The 16,795-nt window shown below is 37.3% G+C and overlaps 2 protein-coding genes across 2 annotated transcripts in view; one reads left to right on the top strand and one right to left on the bottom strand.

The window, feature by feature from the left end:
* Positions 1-11,301, bottom strand: part of LOC106953163 (regulator of G protein signaling 22) — a 35,979-nt gene extending 24,678 nt beyond the window's left edge. Inside the window, exons 1-11 of the mRNA XM_015041738.1 lie at positions 11,212-11,301; positions 5,330-5,389; positions 5,211-5,239; positions 5,063-5,125; positions 4,803-4,988; positions 4,640-4,725; positions 3,190-3,356; positions 2,593-3,001; positions 2,352-2,513; positions 2,160-2,253; positions 601-720 (exon numbers count right to left, since the gene is read on the bottom strand). Of these exons, the coding sequence (XP_014897224.1) occupies positions 601-720; positions 2,160-2,253; positions 2,352-2,513; positions 2,593-3,001; positions 3,190-3,356; positions 4,640-4,725; positions 4,803-4,988; positions 5,063-5,125; positions 5,211-5,239; positions 5,330-5,351 (1,338 nt within the window). The 5' untranslated portion in view covers positions 5,352-5,389; positions 11,212-11,301. The remainder of the gene's footprint in view (positions 1-600; positions 721-2,159; positions 2,254-2,351; positions 2,514-2,592; positions 3,002-3,189; positions 3,357-4,639; positions 4,726-4,802; positions 4,989-5,062; positions 5,126-5,210; positions 5,240-5,329; positions 5,390-11,211) is intronic.
* A 46-nt stretch (positions 11,302-11,347) lies between these two features.
* The window catches only part of LOC106953162 (sperm-associated antigen 1), a 25,749-nt gene continuing 20,301 nt past the window's right edge, over positions 11,348-16,795 (top strand). The window contains 10 exon segments of the mRNA XM_015041737.1: positions 11,348-11,453; positions 11,713-11,854; positions 12,424-12,583; positions 12,692-12,814; positions 12,903-12,973; positions 13,144-13,256; positions 13,367-13,472; positions 14,735-14,865; positions 14,978-15,084; positions 16,691-16,790. Coding sequence (XP_014897223.1) covers positions 11,348-11,453; positions 11,713-11,854; positions 12,424-12,583; positions 12,692-12,814; positions 12,903-12,973; positions 13,144-13,256; positions 13,367-13,472; positions 14,735-14,865; positions 14,978-15,084; positions 16,691-16,790 — 1,159 coding nt within the window.

The raw sequence follows: 16,795 nt of genomic DNA, 5'->3' as shown, positions 1-16,795 counted from the left end.
TATGGGTCAGCATATACCTACCATAATATCAGCAATGTAAAATGGGATTTTTTAACTTTTTTAAATATTGGGCATAAAAAAAATTCCACAAAAGGCAGTATCCCTATGGTCAGAAATTCTTTGGATAAAAACAAATGAGATGACTCCATCGTTAAACTGTACCCTTTCGATCAGATTAAAAATCTGTGGGTGTGTTGGAATGAAACAGAGATGCAATTAAAAAAATGGAAGAATTACATTTTTTGGCATATGGTCCCCATCTATAATTGTTGGGAATGATATTCTTTTCAAAACCATAAACCCTCAATTTCTTTTTAAGTTTTACTAAAGATGTACGACAAAGTACAAGTCCAAATAATTTAGGGACAGTACAGTACAGTTAAGTCAGTTCAGTACACACACACACACGACTTGAAAAGAGAAAAATTACTTAAATATTTTGAGCAAAAATGAAGGTGTTCAAAGGGGCTCAGAGTTGTACTTCATTTACCAGTATTTGGATTTATTTTAAAGTATCAAAATAGTGAATTGCCTTTGTGATGTAATATCACGTATCCATGCACAACTGTTTAGTAGAACCTTTCAGATTTTTGTTTGTACCTTGTTTCCAGATTGTTCACAGTAGTGTGTGAAGTACAGCCCAGTCCGGAACTCAATAAACAGAGACGTCATCATCGGTTTCACTCTTCTTCCAAATGGTGTCTCACATTTGGCAGACATCTTAGGAAATATATACACCACAGTATAAGTTACTTTAGAAAATTGTAAGTTAAGATCTTAAAAAATAAAAATAAAAATACGGCCAGCTTTTGGAACAAGGGTGTTCAAAGTGCAGCCCCAATGTAATGTGAATTTGACCCATCAGTGCAGATGGACCATGAAGATGAAGACATTTTTTCCCATTAGGACAAAACTATGAGCCACAAATTGAAATCGTATCACAAAATGTCAGATACAACACAAAGTATCCATCTTTTAATAAGGTTTTCTGCTTTCTCTTCACTTTCTTGGTAGAATATAGGACCACGAGGCCTGTCACAATAACAAATTTTGCTGGATGATAAATGATTCCAAATGTTATTGTGATACATGATAATATTTGCTGTTTTGAGACCATTTTCAAGTGATATCATGATAATGGCATAATAATGCAAGAACACATTCTCAAAGATCAATAAACTCTAAATTCTAGTGAACATTTAACACTGGAATTGGAAGATTTTTTAAAGGTTTTATTGGCTGTAGTGGCCTTTATTTGAGAGTGGTTAGAAAGGAAAGTATGTCATGAGAGAGAGGGAAGACATGTGGTGAAGGTCATCAGGCTTGGAATTGAACTTGTGACATCCACATCAAGGACTAAGGCCTCCTTACGTGGGTTGTACTTTACCCCTGTGCCACCAAAGCTGGAAAAAATTTTAAATATCCAAAATAAATAAACAAAACAACAGAAGCAATAAACAAAATGAATTATGAAGTCTCTTTATACAAAAATGTTCTTCAAAAGAAAAGAGATAGTTGAGACCAAAGCACCAAACTGAAGACTTTTGTCATCCAGTTTTTGGTAGAAAAATAAAGAGAAAAGAGAAAAATGATAAATCATGCAAATGGAAATTATTGAGCTTGTTTTAATTTATCATGGGACTAACTGATTCACTGCTCATTACAAGAAGTCTAAGCACCAGATTTGTTCATTGACATATGCTATATATACTGCTCCCAAATCTGCTTTTAATGACATTATTAAAATATTTTCAAATAAAGACTGACTAACTCATGATTTTATTGCTGAGAATTTACTAACTCATTTTCAGTTTTTTTTCAGTCAAGCCCTAAATAAATAAGTAAAATAGTTGTATCTCTTTCAATAAGAAAAGCATGTGAAACCCTTTTGAAGTTTGATTGATTTACACCTTCCTTTCCTACAAAAGAAAATCTGACAATTTTCTGTATTTTAGTAAAATATTTCTTGATTACTTCATTTTTGAGGAGGAAAAAAAAAAGTCAAAACCTTTCGTGATTTCAGTGTTTAAAACTATTTTTATTTTTCGGCCCGGGTGTACTCTTGAGTTGAGTTTTGTAACATGGCTTTGGTCCATGTTTGAAAAGATTTGAACACCCTGGCTGAGAATAAGCACCCAGTGAAATGACATGAGGCCTACCTGAGTCATAGCAGAATGATGGAATGGGGACAGATACTCTTCAGAGTGACTGCCAGGCTGTCTGCAACACGTCTTCATCCAGTACCGAGGTAACCTGTAGGACAGGTGGATGAAGTGTGCATGTTAATTGGCTGCACGCTATAGAACAGGACTCTGTTAAATGCGAATATAAATCTAAACTGTGGACCACACCAGTAGCTGAGTAGAGGCTCAGTTAGTAGTTCCTGAACCGAGAACAGTTTCTCCTCTGTCCAGCAGGGGGAGTTAGTCAGCCCCAACCTTGCAAGCAGCTCCCCATTCAAACAACAAGGACTGCTGCTCCTCAGGTAGCAGTTCCTCAACAGAACTAAATATCTGGGCCAGATGATACATTCACCTTTTTACATCACATGAGACAAGATGATTGAATCAGATAAAAATACAAATGTTTTACCTTTTTTTTCGTTCTTCCGTCTGCAACGCTATCAGTGTCTGAACATCCATCCACAGATTTAGAAGCTTCTCTCCTGACGTTCCTCGCAAAAACTCTTTGAACTCATCCAAGCCTGGCCTATTCTCATCAGCACTGGAGGCTTGCCAGCACAAAATAGGACTCTTCTTAACCTCTGCTGGCTTATTTCTACTATCCTTTGCGCTGTTTAATGGTGTTGAGTTCTTCCTCGCCAGTTTTGTTTTCTCTTTCTTTGCTTCGTGTTGGTCATCTGTCCTGGAGAGGTCTGGCTGGCCTCCAACCACTTTACTAGCAAAGTACGCTGGCTGTTCTTCAGCAGTCAGGTTGTCTGACGGACCCGCTGACAGGTCAGATGAGCTGTGGAGTTTTTGAGTTTGCTCACATTCAACTGCTGATTAAGACAAAGAGGAAAAAAGAAAATGAATGTGTTTTTGAGTGAGTATGAGATGGACAGGACTTCTTAATGTCAGAAACATTTGTTGTAAGCCTTGTTGATCTCTGTCAGAAAACAAATTCAATCTATAAATTAAATAAATAAACGACATTTTTAACTTAACAGTATTAGATCTAGAAATCTACCTGGTTCTGGTGATATACTCTCCAGAGAATCTGAAGAATCTTCTTCAGAAGAAGAGTAATCAAGCAATTCTGAGATTGCATAACTGCTAATGTCTTTTTCATCTGACCAGTTTTTCCAGTCAAGGCTCCAAAAGGTTGGCTTCCACTGAAACAGCAGCTTGGCAAGTCTGGAAGAAATCAACCATCACAAAATCTCAAATCACATGTTTGCTTGCTTAATTTAGAAACCAACTGAGTGTTGCCATGTTTATTACTGCTTTTACTTGGTAGAGAGATGATTTAATCACTTTTCTGAACTCAAACAATAAATACAAAAATATTACTTTTCATTCAAAACCATCATAACATTCCCTCTGATATTTCTAGAACAGGCTAGAATTGCAAAAATATGACGGCATATTAGGGGCAATGTAGATATAAAAGAAAACCCAGAGGAAATTTTTGTGGAAATTTTTCCCCTAAAAAAAAAAAAAAGTTTTTTTTTTTTTAACTCAAAAATTTTGACTTATTAAAGTTTCTGAGTTTACAAAGTCAAAAATTTGCAAGAAATTTTGAGATCTCAGAAATTTTCCAGAAAAAAAATTATTTTTGAAACTTAAACCTCCAACTTTTTTTTTTTTTTTAGATTAATTTCAAAGTTTTTTCTGGCAACTTTTGAAATTCAGAAACTAACTTTTTTTTTTCTCTGAAATAAATTTAAAAAAAATTTAGTTTTTGGTAGAAATTTACTGTTTTTTAATTATTCTATCTATAATGGTCCGAATATGCAATCATTTAATTGGAAAAAAAAAGGGGGGGCAGGGGGGATTATTTTTTTATCACTTTCCTTAAAGTCAGAGCTTTACTGTCACCAAGGTTACTACGCCTTTATAACAGTTTGGGAAAGCCCAGATGACGTCATAACTTTGTAAGCTTCATTCTCAGATATTGCTATCCATAGTTAAAGTTCTGAGATGCTGGAAGGCGACTCAAAGAGGAATAAGCCTTCACTCGAAACATAAAAGGACAAAAATTACATAATGTACATACATATCCTGTCAAAGTGCATTTCCTAACAATTCCTGTGATCTGATTAAATAAGTTTGGCCAAAACAACCATAGTGACATTTAGAGGAAAACATGCGTAAGACCACAAGCCTAAGAACTGTGAAGTATGGTGGTGGCACATCATGCTGTGGGGATGTTTTGCTGCAGGAGAACTGGTTCAATTTCAAAAATAGATGCCTTCATGAAGAATCAACATAGGTCTGAAAGACTGAAGCAACATTTTTAGATATCAGACAAGAAGGAAAGTTTTGGACAAATAGGCCTTCCAAATGGAAGATGACTAAGCTGTCTGACAAATTAGCTCAGAAGTGACTAAAACAAAACGTTGAGGAGTGGCCATTACAAATGCCTGATCTACCCTGTATTTAATTTCTTTTTTTAAATGGTGCATGTAAAACTGTACCTATACTCATGATAGAAGTCACTCTGCAGGAAGAAAGGTAGTCTTTTCTCCGTAATCCACCGAGTTCCTTCCTCTCTGCTGAGGCACTGCAAAGACACATTACTCAAATCACATTGAAAAATTTAATCTATACGTCAGCCGTTTTCCCTATACAAGTTCTTACAGTGACAGTGAAACAGATGTCCGGTACAGGTGGCATTTTGGAAAATGTTTCTAGGTCATCAGAAAGCAGTAATGATTTATATTGTTTCAGTGTAGCTCTGATCTGTTTGGCGACAATGTCAGCTTTTTCAGTCGCCACCTCAAAAAGTCCAGATTGCTGGTTGTACACCAAAGCTTCTGAGAAAGACTGAAAAATAATGGGCATTAGAAAGGTTTAAGCTATTTTTGTATGAAGATATCTATATCCTGTGCCTACTTTACCGGCAGACTTAAGAACTCATTGAAATAGTAAACCAGTACGTCATCTGAGGCCAGATAGCTCTTCTGTAAAAAGACAAAACAATTCAGCAACAGATAACTCTGCTAAACATAAGGTGTAGCTCTTTGAAAAATGAGAATGTTTACTCACAAAGTTTTCAGCAGTAAGAAAGGGGGTTTCTTAAAATGGAAAGAAAAAGGTCTAATTTACAAGTGCGTAGTGTATTACAAATGCTCGAGAAGGTTGAAAGTATAAGCTTTTGCTCTTACCAGCTGAAGTAACTCCACACATTGTTCATCTTAGAAATTCAGAGGCATCTTCTAGATTTTCTAAAGACAAGCAAAGCAGTCACTTTTAAACTGGTGTCGTGGTATAACTGCAAACAGTCCAGGTTGCTATGGACTCATTTTCAACACAAGGACGATTGTAAAAGATTAACTAGAAAAAACAGAAGCCACTTAAGTTATTTCTGCAAAGCTGCATCAATGTTAATGATCAAAGGTGGAAAAAAAAAGAAATAAAAGCCTCATTAACTTTACAAAATCACTTTAATGTTAAACTCGTGTATATAGCAAAAGTAACATTAAAATGGCATTGTTGCAGTTCACATTTTATGGCATTAGATGGCACCATACCACAATGAACCAATTTGAACAAACCATGTAAAACCCTAACAAATGAGAAGTGAGGCATTTTTAGAAAAACAATGCAATTTATTATAAAAAAAACTAACCTGGACACACACACACACACACGCACTTGTAAAACCTGACTACTTCAAACTTACAGAAAAAAAAAAACAGTAATCAAAGTACATCAGAACCCAATTCCATAGTTAAAAATCTGTGCTGAAAGAAAAGTGCTTAAGTAAAGACATTCAGTAGCGCAGACATTGTTTAGAAACTTGCTGTAAAAAGTTGGGGTAATCATTTGCAATTTAAAATTGTCCACATGACAAACTGGAGTAAAGATTTAATTACAGTCTTCGAATGTTTCGCTTGCTTTGAGCACTTCCTGGAAGAAGCTTGTCCTTCTTGCGACGGCCCGCTGACTGACTGCCACATTCTCTGGACCCATGGAAAGCACACAAGCAGGATACGCAAAACTGAAAGCCACAGTCGACTCTGCTACACACACCCTCCCCTTTCACCGAGTGACACCTTGCAGGATGCTGACATCTAGGGCAAGGCTTGAGGCACTCATCATGGAAGAGGGTTTTGGCAACCTGGGAGAAAGTTAAATGAAGTCATTGCTAAAGGTTTTATAGAGCATTGAAAATTTGCCTTTTGCTGGATTATTCACAACTCACCTCCAGAAATTTGTCCCGTTTGATGCTGCTGCCTGTACTTAAAGTGCCATGCTGTGGCGTGGCCAAAGTGTTGTTTGCCGACTGGGGGGTGCAGTAGCTAGAGGTTCTGGACTGGGCCTGAATCTTCTTTAAGGCTGACCTCTTTGACAGAGCTGATCTGGTCTCCCCCTCAGAGATTTGGAGGACACCCACACCATACTGTAACACCACCAAAAAAATTTTTTAAACATCACAAGAAACAAGTAAACACTGATCTTGCTCATGCATTCAAGCATTTTTGCTTGAAACAAATAGTCCATCCCATGAATCATGTTAAAATGACATAATTGCTCAAAGTTTAAACCACTGCACTGGTAGATGTAAAAAAAACACTTATGATTGCAGAGAAGTACCTGAAGATCCTCTAGTTCACTCAGATGGATCCTTCTCCTCAGGCTAGCTTGGTGGTCCTGCTCAATAATTTCATTCCAACTTCTGCAAACTAGACTACACCTGTCAAAAAAGACCGATAATTCTAAAGATCTGCTCAAAAGGGACATAATTCTATGCAAAAATAGCTCAAAAACTAGTATAGTGAAAAAAATTTCATATTTTGTCAGAGTGAAATGTTTTAAGCCTTTGTTTCTAGTAATTTTCATTTTAAGAAAAAGGTTGCATCAGAAATTAGGAACAGAATATTTTAAACATCTACATTGTTTGGAGTCGTCTTTTTCTTGACAATGCTCCATATATTCTCTGTGGGGTTAAAGTTAAGGCCAGTTTCCTGGCTAATCAAGAATAGTACCACCATGGTCACTGAAGCAGCTTTAGTTACCTGTGGCACTGTGGGCTGGTACCAAGTCCTGCTGGAAAATGAAATCAGTATCTCGATAAAGTTGTGAGCAGAAGGAAGCATGAGGTGCTCTAAAACATTCCTGCAGGATTTTGCAAAACACAGTTGACCAGAACAAGCAGATGACACGGTGACCCAATCATCTTCGACTGTGGACACTTCACTCTGGACTTCAAGCAATGCAGACACTGTTCCTCTCCACTCTTCAAACTGCACAACCCTGATTTCCAAGCGAAATGCAGAGTTTACTTTCATCTGAAATGAAAGTAAACTGAACAACAGATCTTTGATCTCTGAACAACAGTCCAATTCTTATGGCATCTCTAGGTCAGGAGTAGCTCGATACATGGGATGCGACATTTGTAGCATAAGTGTAGGATTCGTCTGGACGTAGCTGAGTCAGCCTCAGGCCAATACTTGTGAAGCTCCACAAAATTCTTGAATGGGTTCTGCTTGACGGCCCTCCTAAGTTGGTTGTTGCTGGTGCACCTTTTCTTACCACTTAACTTTCTATGAATATGCTGCAATTTTTTTTATTTCCCAATTTTCTGAAATACTGAACTTTAGGTTTTCATCTGCAAGCCACAATTATCAGAATTACAAAGGCTTTAAATATTTCACGCTATGACATACATTTAACTTTCTAAAATGAGTGACCAAAAAATATTGAACTTTTACTTTGTCTGAATTTCTTTTAGATGTACCTGTACATTTATTTAAGTATTTGTTCTGCTTTTATTTTTGTACTTTAAATCAGACTTGATTGAGAAAGGATTAGATTCAAGTTACAAAATATCTAAAGAATTTGGGATTGGCTGTGAATTGAATTACTTGAATAAAAATGCACACATCACCTGTACAGACATTCTGAGTTCAGCTTGCTGAACATATTAGCCAAGATGTGCCTGAGATTCCTCTTCTTCAGTTCCGTCAGTATATCCAGCTTCCTCAGGCCCATCTTTCTGCCAATCAGCCCTGCCAAAGGCATACTGGTCCTGAACATCATTGCAGTCTTTGCTAATGCTGCTGTGAATTTCAACTCTTCTTTCAGACTGGGACTTTGACCTGCAGACTTCTGAAACTTGTACTGGCACATAGCGTGAACTAGCTGCAAGGCTGGAGTCAGAGATAGATTGACTGGGGTTGTTCTGAGAGGAGTCATGGAATGATGAGCAGGATCTGCATCCGTGGATGAAGGGCCTCCCAGTGGGGTGTGAGGGTCATGCTTTCCAGAAACCAGGTTATTAAAACATCTAGCAGACATTGTGCTGCAAGGGGTGGCATCAGCGAAAACATCATCAGTAGAATGGCTGCTACATTTAGAAGGATCTTCATGCTTTCTATTTGCTTGGTCTTCCTCGGACTGAGAACCACCTTCTTTAAGAGTGGAAAGCCGGTGTTGACGATGCAAACGGGAGCGCCTCTTCACATCAGTCAGAGTCGGAGTTCTACCGGTTCCTTTGGAAGCAGAAATGAGAAGCTCCTGGAATGAGCCATCATGGTCTGAGGAGTCTTGTGATTTATCAAGCGTTAAGGAACTGAAGCCACTGTCTTCATTCACCGACCTGTTTCAAGGTTAGAAGGATGGTAAGATTAGAATGTTTTCAAATTCAATTCTCTAAACATTTACAGCAAATGACAAAATTTATACATAAGTACTGTATAAAGCACCTTTGTGTAAAGTTCCCTTATACAGTGTCTTCATACAGAGGCACAAACCTAAGAGTTTATGCTACGAACGCACAAACAAATTTTGTTAAGCAGATCCACTGTGAATGGGAACAAAATCTAGAGGACGCGAGGGAAACAAGCTAAAAAATAAATAGGATCATTTAAATACTACTTTCTGACTCAAATTGTTAATCCAGTCATTCACAGTTTTGTTACTGCTCTTATTAAACTGCTGATGCAGCAACTGCCTTTTAAATCCATTCTGATTCCTCCATTTCATCTTTAAGACAAAATGTAAACTGATATGTGTGTGTGTGCATATATATATATATATATATACACACACACACACACACACATATATTAATGTTAGGAGATTGAAATGTCTCACTTTTACAACAAAGAAAATGGGAAAGATTTTTTTTTTCTTCAAAAAATAAAACATCTAATTTTAAGAGTGAACTTTATTTACTTAAGTGATTTTTACATATAGAGACGATTAAAATGAAAAATGGGTGCTTAGGATGCCATATTATGGAGTGATCAAACAGAAAAGAGAGAACTGATTAAATATTACTGTATTCATCATTAGTAAGTTGATGTTTTGGAATTTAATAGCATTAGGCTGACAAGGATACATTTGACTAGTCAATATTTTTTACTGCCTCCTTTTATACAGATGAGATGAAAGAATGGTAATGAAATGAAAGCAAACTTACCCGATGTTTTTAGGTGTTTGGGTAAACAATGGCGTGTTGAAAACACTGGTGCCGTCACACAAAATGCTGCTTTCACTGCTTATTGGCGATAGAAAGTTTTCTTTCGTTAAGAGAGGGAACAAACTGTCATGGCTTGGAGTATCTACATCAAGTTGACAAGATGAAATGTTCCCCCTGAAATCTGACTCAATGATTGAAACGCTTCTGTCAAAGGACGAGAGGAGGCAAGTGTTGAGTTTGCCATCTTCACAGGTGGACGTCCTCACCTGCGTGAAGAGGAGCCGCTGTTTCCTGCCAGACATAGCCAGATCGTGGCCCATGTTTAAACTCCTGGAGGCCCCACCAGATGTAACATCTAGAGAGTCAAATGATTCACTGAGCCAGTGTTCAGATCTCTTACTCAAAGAGGCTTCAGCATTTGTAGTAATTGGTGATCCTGTGCTGTCATTTTTGACTACAGTGGGTTTGCATGTTAGAAGTTTATGGCGCAGAATAAAACCCCTTCTGTTTAGTTTAGGAGTTTCACACCAGTTCACTACAGATGCTGCTTCTCTGGTGTATTTGCCCAACACCTTAACAGATTCTCTGCTCTGTTCTTTAGGGGTGACATGAAGCCTGAGGTTCTCTTTAGGAGTTTCAATGAGTTCCGATGGGGACAACGAGCCAGAGAGGTCAACTCCTGTGATGCTCCCTGGGCTCTGGAACCAACCCAAGAGTCCGCTGTCAGAACAGTCTTCATTATAATGCTGGCCTTTGTAGCTTTGTGGGTTGATATTTGACTTAGGAGTACACTGCATTGCCCTCAGTTTTCCACACAAGGGTTCCATGAGAAAGGTTGTCAAGTGACCTGAAGATGAAAAAGTAAACAGCTAAAATGTTGACACTAGATGTGTCGACTGGTTAATATACAAGCCCAAGTTTTAGCTGGAAAGCTAGATTACTTTACATTTTTTATGGGAAAAGTCCATATATTTACGGACTCTTTCAGTTTGTAGTGAATTTTCAGAGTATAAATCCATTTTGTTTAAAATGGTCTCTTCAAATACTTTTGTTTTGCCATACTTCTCGGGATAAAAACACGTTATGCTAAATTAAAATTCCACACATTTCCAGATAACGTAAGAACCCCAGCTTTAGCATGTCTGCGTCAAGATAGATGGTATTTTTGAGGGGAAGAGCGAGATAAAAGTCGCCACAGACTTTAGCTTTCAGTTGCTAAAGACAGTCAGTCATCTGGTACATCTCTAAGGTCCAGCTGTCTAATTAGCGTTGCTATGAGAGCTTGGTGCCGCCCATTTAAATCCTGCGTCACGAGCTCTGATGCCGCTACAAACACAGCTGTAACCGCCAAACTGAAGTCTGTTGTATGTTGGCATTTAGTTACGATATATATTTAAAATTAACAAGAAAACTTAATTTTCTTTTTAAATAAACAAGAGACTGTGAGAGCCCCTCAGCTGCGCCAGACATGAGTCATACTAATTAGCATGTCCCAAACACACCTGAGTAAAGACAAGGGAAACTAGTACAACATAAACGTAGCTGTAGAGTTCTCCAAGTTGAGGCGCACTTATTTAAAAAAAAAAAAAAAAAGGTATTTCAGTTAAACATAAAACTTACCCTGTAAAAGAACTGAGCTGCTACGAAGGCCGTGTTATTACCTCAGGTTCAGTTCCAGGCCACGGCTTCCACCCCTTTTTTGCTGCTACATGTTCACCAACGCACACACAGCCATCGCTTTCAAATTTAGAGCCTTATGGGATGCGTCACGTGCTTCCGATCAGTTCAGCTGGTCTTCCGTGGGTAGTTACCACAGCAACGGAGTCTCCATTGTGCTTTGGTCAAACAGAAAACAGGAGCAGGTAAGGTAAATTTTTGTTGTTGTTCCCTTAGACTTCGCTTCCATTGGACATAAATTAATGGGACGATTTCAAACTAAGGCAGACCTTATTATGCTGGCGAACGTCGAAGCCCCAAACAAATATCTTAAACATTGTTTGTTACCGAACTAGTTATTATAAGCGCTACTAGCTCTACTACTATGCTATTAAAAGTTTTGCTGTTATTGTTTTACAGTTCCTACATGATAACTGAGTTTTGTCACATTCTCTTCGCTCTCAGCCATGAGTGGCGAAGCAGTTTTTCCTCTTCAAAGTTCAACCGCTGGCTTCAGTACTAAGGTCCCTGTTGAGCACCTGGACTATGATTACATTGAAAAATGCAAAGATGTCAAATATCTGGAAAAGATACTGAGAATTTTGAGGTAATGTTCTTTTCGTTAAGCTTTCTGTGCAGTGTGTGCACAAAGGAAAAAGGTGTTGCTTTTTTGTATTTCCCTTCTCTTCTTGGTGTTTACCCTTTCAATATTGTTTTATCATTTCCACTCTAACGGGAAAAAAAATAAAATAAAATTATTTTGCAGTAATAGATACTGGTGTTGTCTTAATGCACGAGAAAGCTTTTCAGTCTCAGGTCTTTTGCAGCCTCTAACAGGTGCCTGTATCTAGCTCCATTAATCTTTTCACTTACCCTTTTCTTTGCCCCCCTATTGAAGAAAAACATCCCCACAGCAGAATGCTGCCAACTTCATTTTTTTTTTGTGGGTGGGGGTATATTTTTTCTAAAGCATATTGGTGCATTCCAAAATATTTTAGAAAGCACTGGAAGAAATAGCTCATTATAGCATTTCAAAAACACATTTAAAAGCCATCTAATAAAGGATTAGGGGCACTAAAAAATAATTTGAAATTAAAATTTCATGGAATACCAATCCTGACTAACATTTTACAAGGAATTTGAAGTCCGATGACTTAAGGCTTACTTTGTGTCCAGGTCTGGTGAAGAGGGCATATATCCCCATCTGATCAAGTTCTGTGAAAGTCACTTGGAGAAGCTGAACCCTAACAGTCGAGCTCTCAGGAAGGAAAACCCCGTTGCCACGGAAGCCAACTTCTCTAAAGATGAGTGGAACCAAATCGTTGACGACTTAAGGGTATGATACCCAGTGGCATGTTTTTTCTTTTCAAGAATTTTTTCATGAAGAACGTTTTTTTGTTGAACTTGTTTTTCTGTTTTTCGTCTTTTTTTTTCTTTTTGGCAGACATGGGCCGAAGAAACCAAAAAGACTGAAACCTTGTTGAAAGAGGAGTCAGTGTTTGAGGACTTGTCAGATGTGAAAATACCTCCTATAAGAAGTTCAAATTGCTTTGTTCCACGTAATAAGGTATTTTATTTTAAACAGTTATACAGTGTTAACACTTCTCTTAGATTTCATTTAGTAAACATTTTTATATAGTGTTTTTCTGCTGCAGACATCACTCCCAAAACAAACAAGAAATCCCTCAAAACGTGTTGTACCACGTGATTATCAAGAATGGGACAAGTGAGCTGTTTTCTCTTTTGTCTGTTATGCTTGAAAGAAAGAATGCAGTATTACAGCGTCTGCATGCACTTTGAAATGCATAATCCCATCTACAGTTGCAATCATTAATGGTTAAATACTGAGCGCTACATATATAGGGTCTTGTCTGCCACAAAGCTTTCTATTTTCAGGTTCAATGTGGAAGAGGAATGCGGCAAGGTAGATGGGAGTATGCAAAGAAATGACCCACCAGCTCGGCTGAACTCAGGACATCTGAACATCAGGAGAGAAGTGGATGCCTCATGTAACGTATTGTGTTCCTAAAATACATGTGTTGTATTTTACAGCTGCAAAGTGATAATTATGCAATAGTGGCTGGCTATGTGTGTGACGTGTGTGCGGTGTGTGATGCAGTGTTGTCGCATCAGGAGAAGCTCCTTTTGGCAAATCGGGAAAAGGATAAGGGCAATGAAGCTTTCAGAGCCAACGATTACGAAGAGGCGGTTGCATACTACTCCAGGTCAGGGTCTCTAAACACCTTTGCTACTATGAAGAACTTCACTTTGCAAGACATTTTTTTAAACATACAGTTATCTAAGTGAAACGTTATATTTTTGGGGAGGGATAAAATTTTACTCCCTCTTTAATTTTTTTTTTCTGTGAATGGATATAGCTTACTATATCCATTCAATTATATCGAATGGATCTACTATATCCATTCAATATAGTTTACTAGTTTACTTACTGTGTAAGTTCTTGTTTACTTACACAGTACAAATAGATAAATAGCTAATTTTTCTAATTGTTTGTCATAAAATCAGACAAACAATTAGAAAAATGAATTCTAATTAATTTTTAGAATTTAGAATTAACCTAATGTACCTGTTTCAGGTACATTATGTTTACCAAAATAATATTTGTATATAATAAATGCCAAATAATGAGGGAATGCTTTAATAAATTGTATATTATTTTCATCAAAATTTGAATTTTACAAACACCTTTAATAGGTTAATTTCCAGAATTTGACAGATTTGGAGACACATCTATATTTTTCTAGGCACACCTCTACTACGCACTACTTCCTTGCATAGGACAGTCAAGAAATGAGCTGAGATATCAGGAAGACAATTATCGACTTCTGCAAGTGCGAAGATGTCATGTTCATCTGTTGAAAACAGCTGTATGCAGGATAAAAACGTCATAGGAATGTCCAGCCGTCACACTGTTCATCCATGAAACGAGACCTGCCTGAAAGGCCACTCAACGAGAAAGTAGTCATCACTTCAAATGTAACATGAAAAGCAAAATTATAGTTTGCAAATGCACACAGGGAGGAAGAAGTTAGTTTCTGGAGACATGTCTTGTGATGTGATGAAATTGAAATGAAAGTGTCTAGACACAGTGACCACAACCATACTTCACAATCTGGGTGTGGCTGAATGCTTACATGGAAATACTGAAGCAACGTCTTAAGACATCAGCCTAGAAGATACAGCTGGAACTCAGTCAAATTGGTAAACTAAAATAAAAGGTTACACAGTGGCTGAAGGACAACAATGGTCTACTCTACCTGATAAGGTTTTTTTTTCTACCAAAAATATAAATAAATAAAAGTTTTGTAAAGTTTTGACTTTAAAAAAAGTGATTAAAATTCTCTGCATAATTCTTTCCTTCGTAATCCTGGTATTTAACAGATAGACATAATTATGGTATTCCTAACCGACCTAAAGGAGGAACAAGTTTAGTCTTATGTAGTTCTTTTGCTCTCTTCTGTTACAGGAGCCTTTCCATTTTCCCCACTGTGAATGCATACAACAACAGAGCTCAGGCACAGATCCGCCTGGAGCACTGGCACAATGCCATGACAGACTGTCTGCAGGTGCTTGAGCTTGAACCAAGGAATAAAAAAGGTGCTTTTTTTTTTTTTTCAACAAGTGTAATTTTGTGAAATTGCATACCTGCTTGAGTGCTGATTTTAATGTGAAAATGAGTATTTATTGTGGTGTGTTTCATTTTAACCAGCCCTTCTCCGTCGTGCTACTGTTTACTATCACATGGGGAAGTTTCAAATGGCCTCTGAAGACCTGCGGACGGTACTTCAGGAAGAGCCGAACAATCCTGCAGCAATGGTAGATGACAGAGTTATGAGAAGCGTTCTTTTTGTGCTATTGAGCATCATGTCCACTAGGGGTCATTGTATTTCTTTAGGATTAAGGACCTTATTAGCATACTAGAGCAAGTCAGAAAAAGGCTTGGCAGATAAAATGTATATATGTATATATGACAGCAGTCATATATACAGTGTGTAATTATGAAAAAAAAGTATTTTACAAATAAAAATCTGAAAAGTGTGGCATGCACTTATATTCACCCACCTAGCTTATTGCAGGGTTTGATATGTAGGATCAACTGGGATGTATCCATTCATCCATTTTCTGTACACCCGTGTCCCTTGTGGGGTCGGGACTAAATGTTTACTCCCATTTAGTAAACATGGAAGAAAAACACTGTATAAAAATGTTTACTAAATGAAATCTAAGAGAAGTGTTAACACTGTATAACTGTTTAAAATAAAATACCTTATTATGTGGAACAAAGCAATTTGAACTTCTTATAGGAGATATTTTCACATCTGACAAGTCCTCAAACACTGACTCCTCTTTCAACAAGGTTTCAGTCTGTTTGGTTTCTTCGGCCCATGTCTGCCAAAAAGAAAAAAAAAAGACGAAAAACAGAAAAACAAGTTCAACAAAAAAGCGTTCTTCATGAAAAAATTCTTGAAAAGAAAAAACATACCACTGGGTATCATACCCTTAAGTCGTCAACGATTTGGTTCCACTCATCTTTAGAGAAGTTGGCTTCCGTGGCAACGGGGTTTTCCTTCCTGAGAGCTCGACTGTTAGGGTTCAGCTTGGGTTCAGCTTCTCCAAGTGACTTTCACAGAACTTGATCAGATGACCCTCTTTATAAAGAGTTCACCCATGCGTAATGTAAAGAACCAACAGACAGATCAGAGGTAAGGTTGTGGAGAAATTTAAATCAGTTTGCTCTATGCAGTTTGCTATAATCCACATACGGCACACATCAAACATTTGGAAGAAGGTGCTCTAGTCAGGGGAGATCAAACTGTTTTAATAAATAATTGAAAACTAACGCCTCAAAACATCCCAAAAACACGTACCAAAGAGGTGGGAGCTTCATGATGTCTGGATGCTTTTCTTCAATAAAAACAGGGAATATAGTACAATATAGATTGTACTAAATCAATCTTATAAAAGAGAATATATCACAGGCAGTAAAAAACTTGTGGCTGCCACAGCTTTAATTTTTTTATTTGTAGAAAATGTCATAGTTATACTCAAGTTTTATGTCACATAAAAGCCTAATAAACATATACTACAGTTTTAGGGTGCAACATGTAAAAAAAAAAACATTCCAATGAATGAAATTTTTGTAAGCCATTGTAAGAGTCCAATTTTAGTTGGAAGAGGGAAATGTGGATGTGATTTTTTTTTTTATCCCCATAAACATGATTATTTATTTTCCTTTTATGTGTCATTTTTGAATAAGTTCATTGTGAAACTCTTCTCTCTTTTTTTCCCCTAAAGGATATAATATTCAGTAATGTATCTTCTTTAGATCAGTTATACATGGATGGTAGTTTCTGTTGACATACAGAAATTAATTTGGTTTCGGTTGCTAACCAGGTCTAATGCACAAATTGTTTTTGTTTAGCAACTTCTGTCTAAAATTGAGAAGAAGATGTCTGAATCCCCACCAGAGCAGCAAAGCAAGGGGAAAAAAATCCTCATTGAAGAGATAGAGGAGAACTTGTGTTAC

Source organism: Poecilia latipinna, unplaced genomic scaffold (assembly GCF_001443285.1).
Source record: "Poecilia latipinna isolate Pla-1442-1.1 unplaced genomic scaffold, P_latipinna-1.0 Scaffold566, whole genome shotgun sequence".
NCBI lineage: Eukaryota > Metazoa > Chordata > Actinopteri > Cyprinodontiformes > Poeciliidae > Poecilia > Poecilia latipinna.
This window is presented reverse-complemented; position numbering and strand designations above follow the sequence as displayed.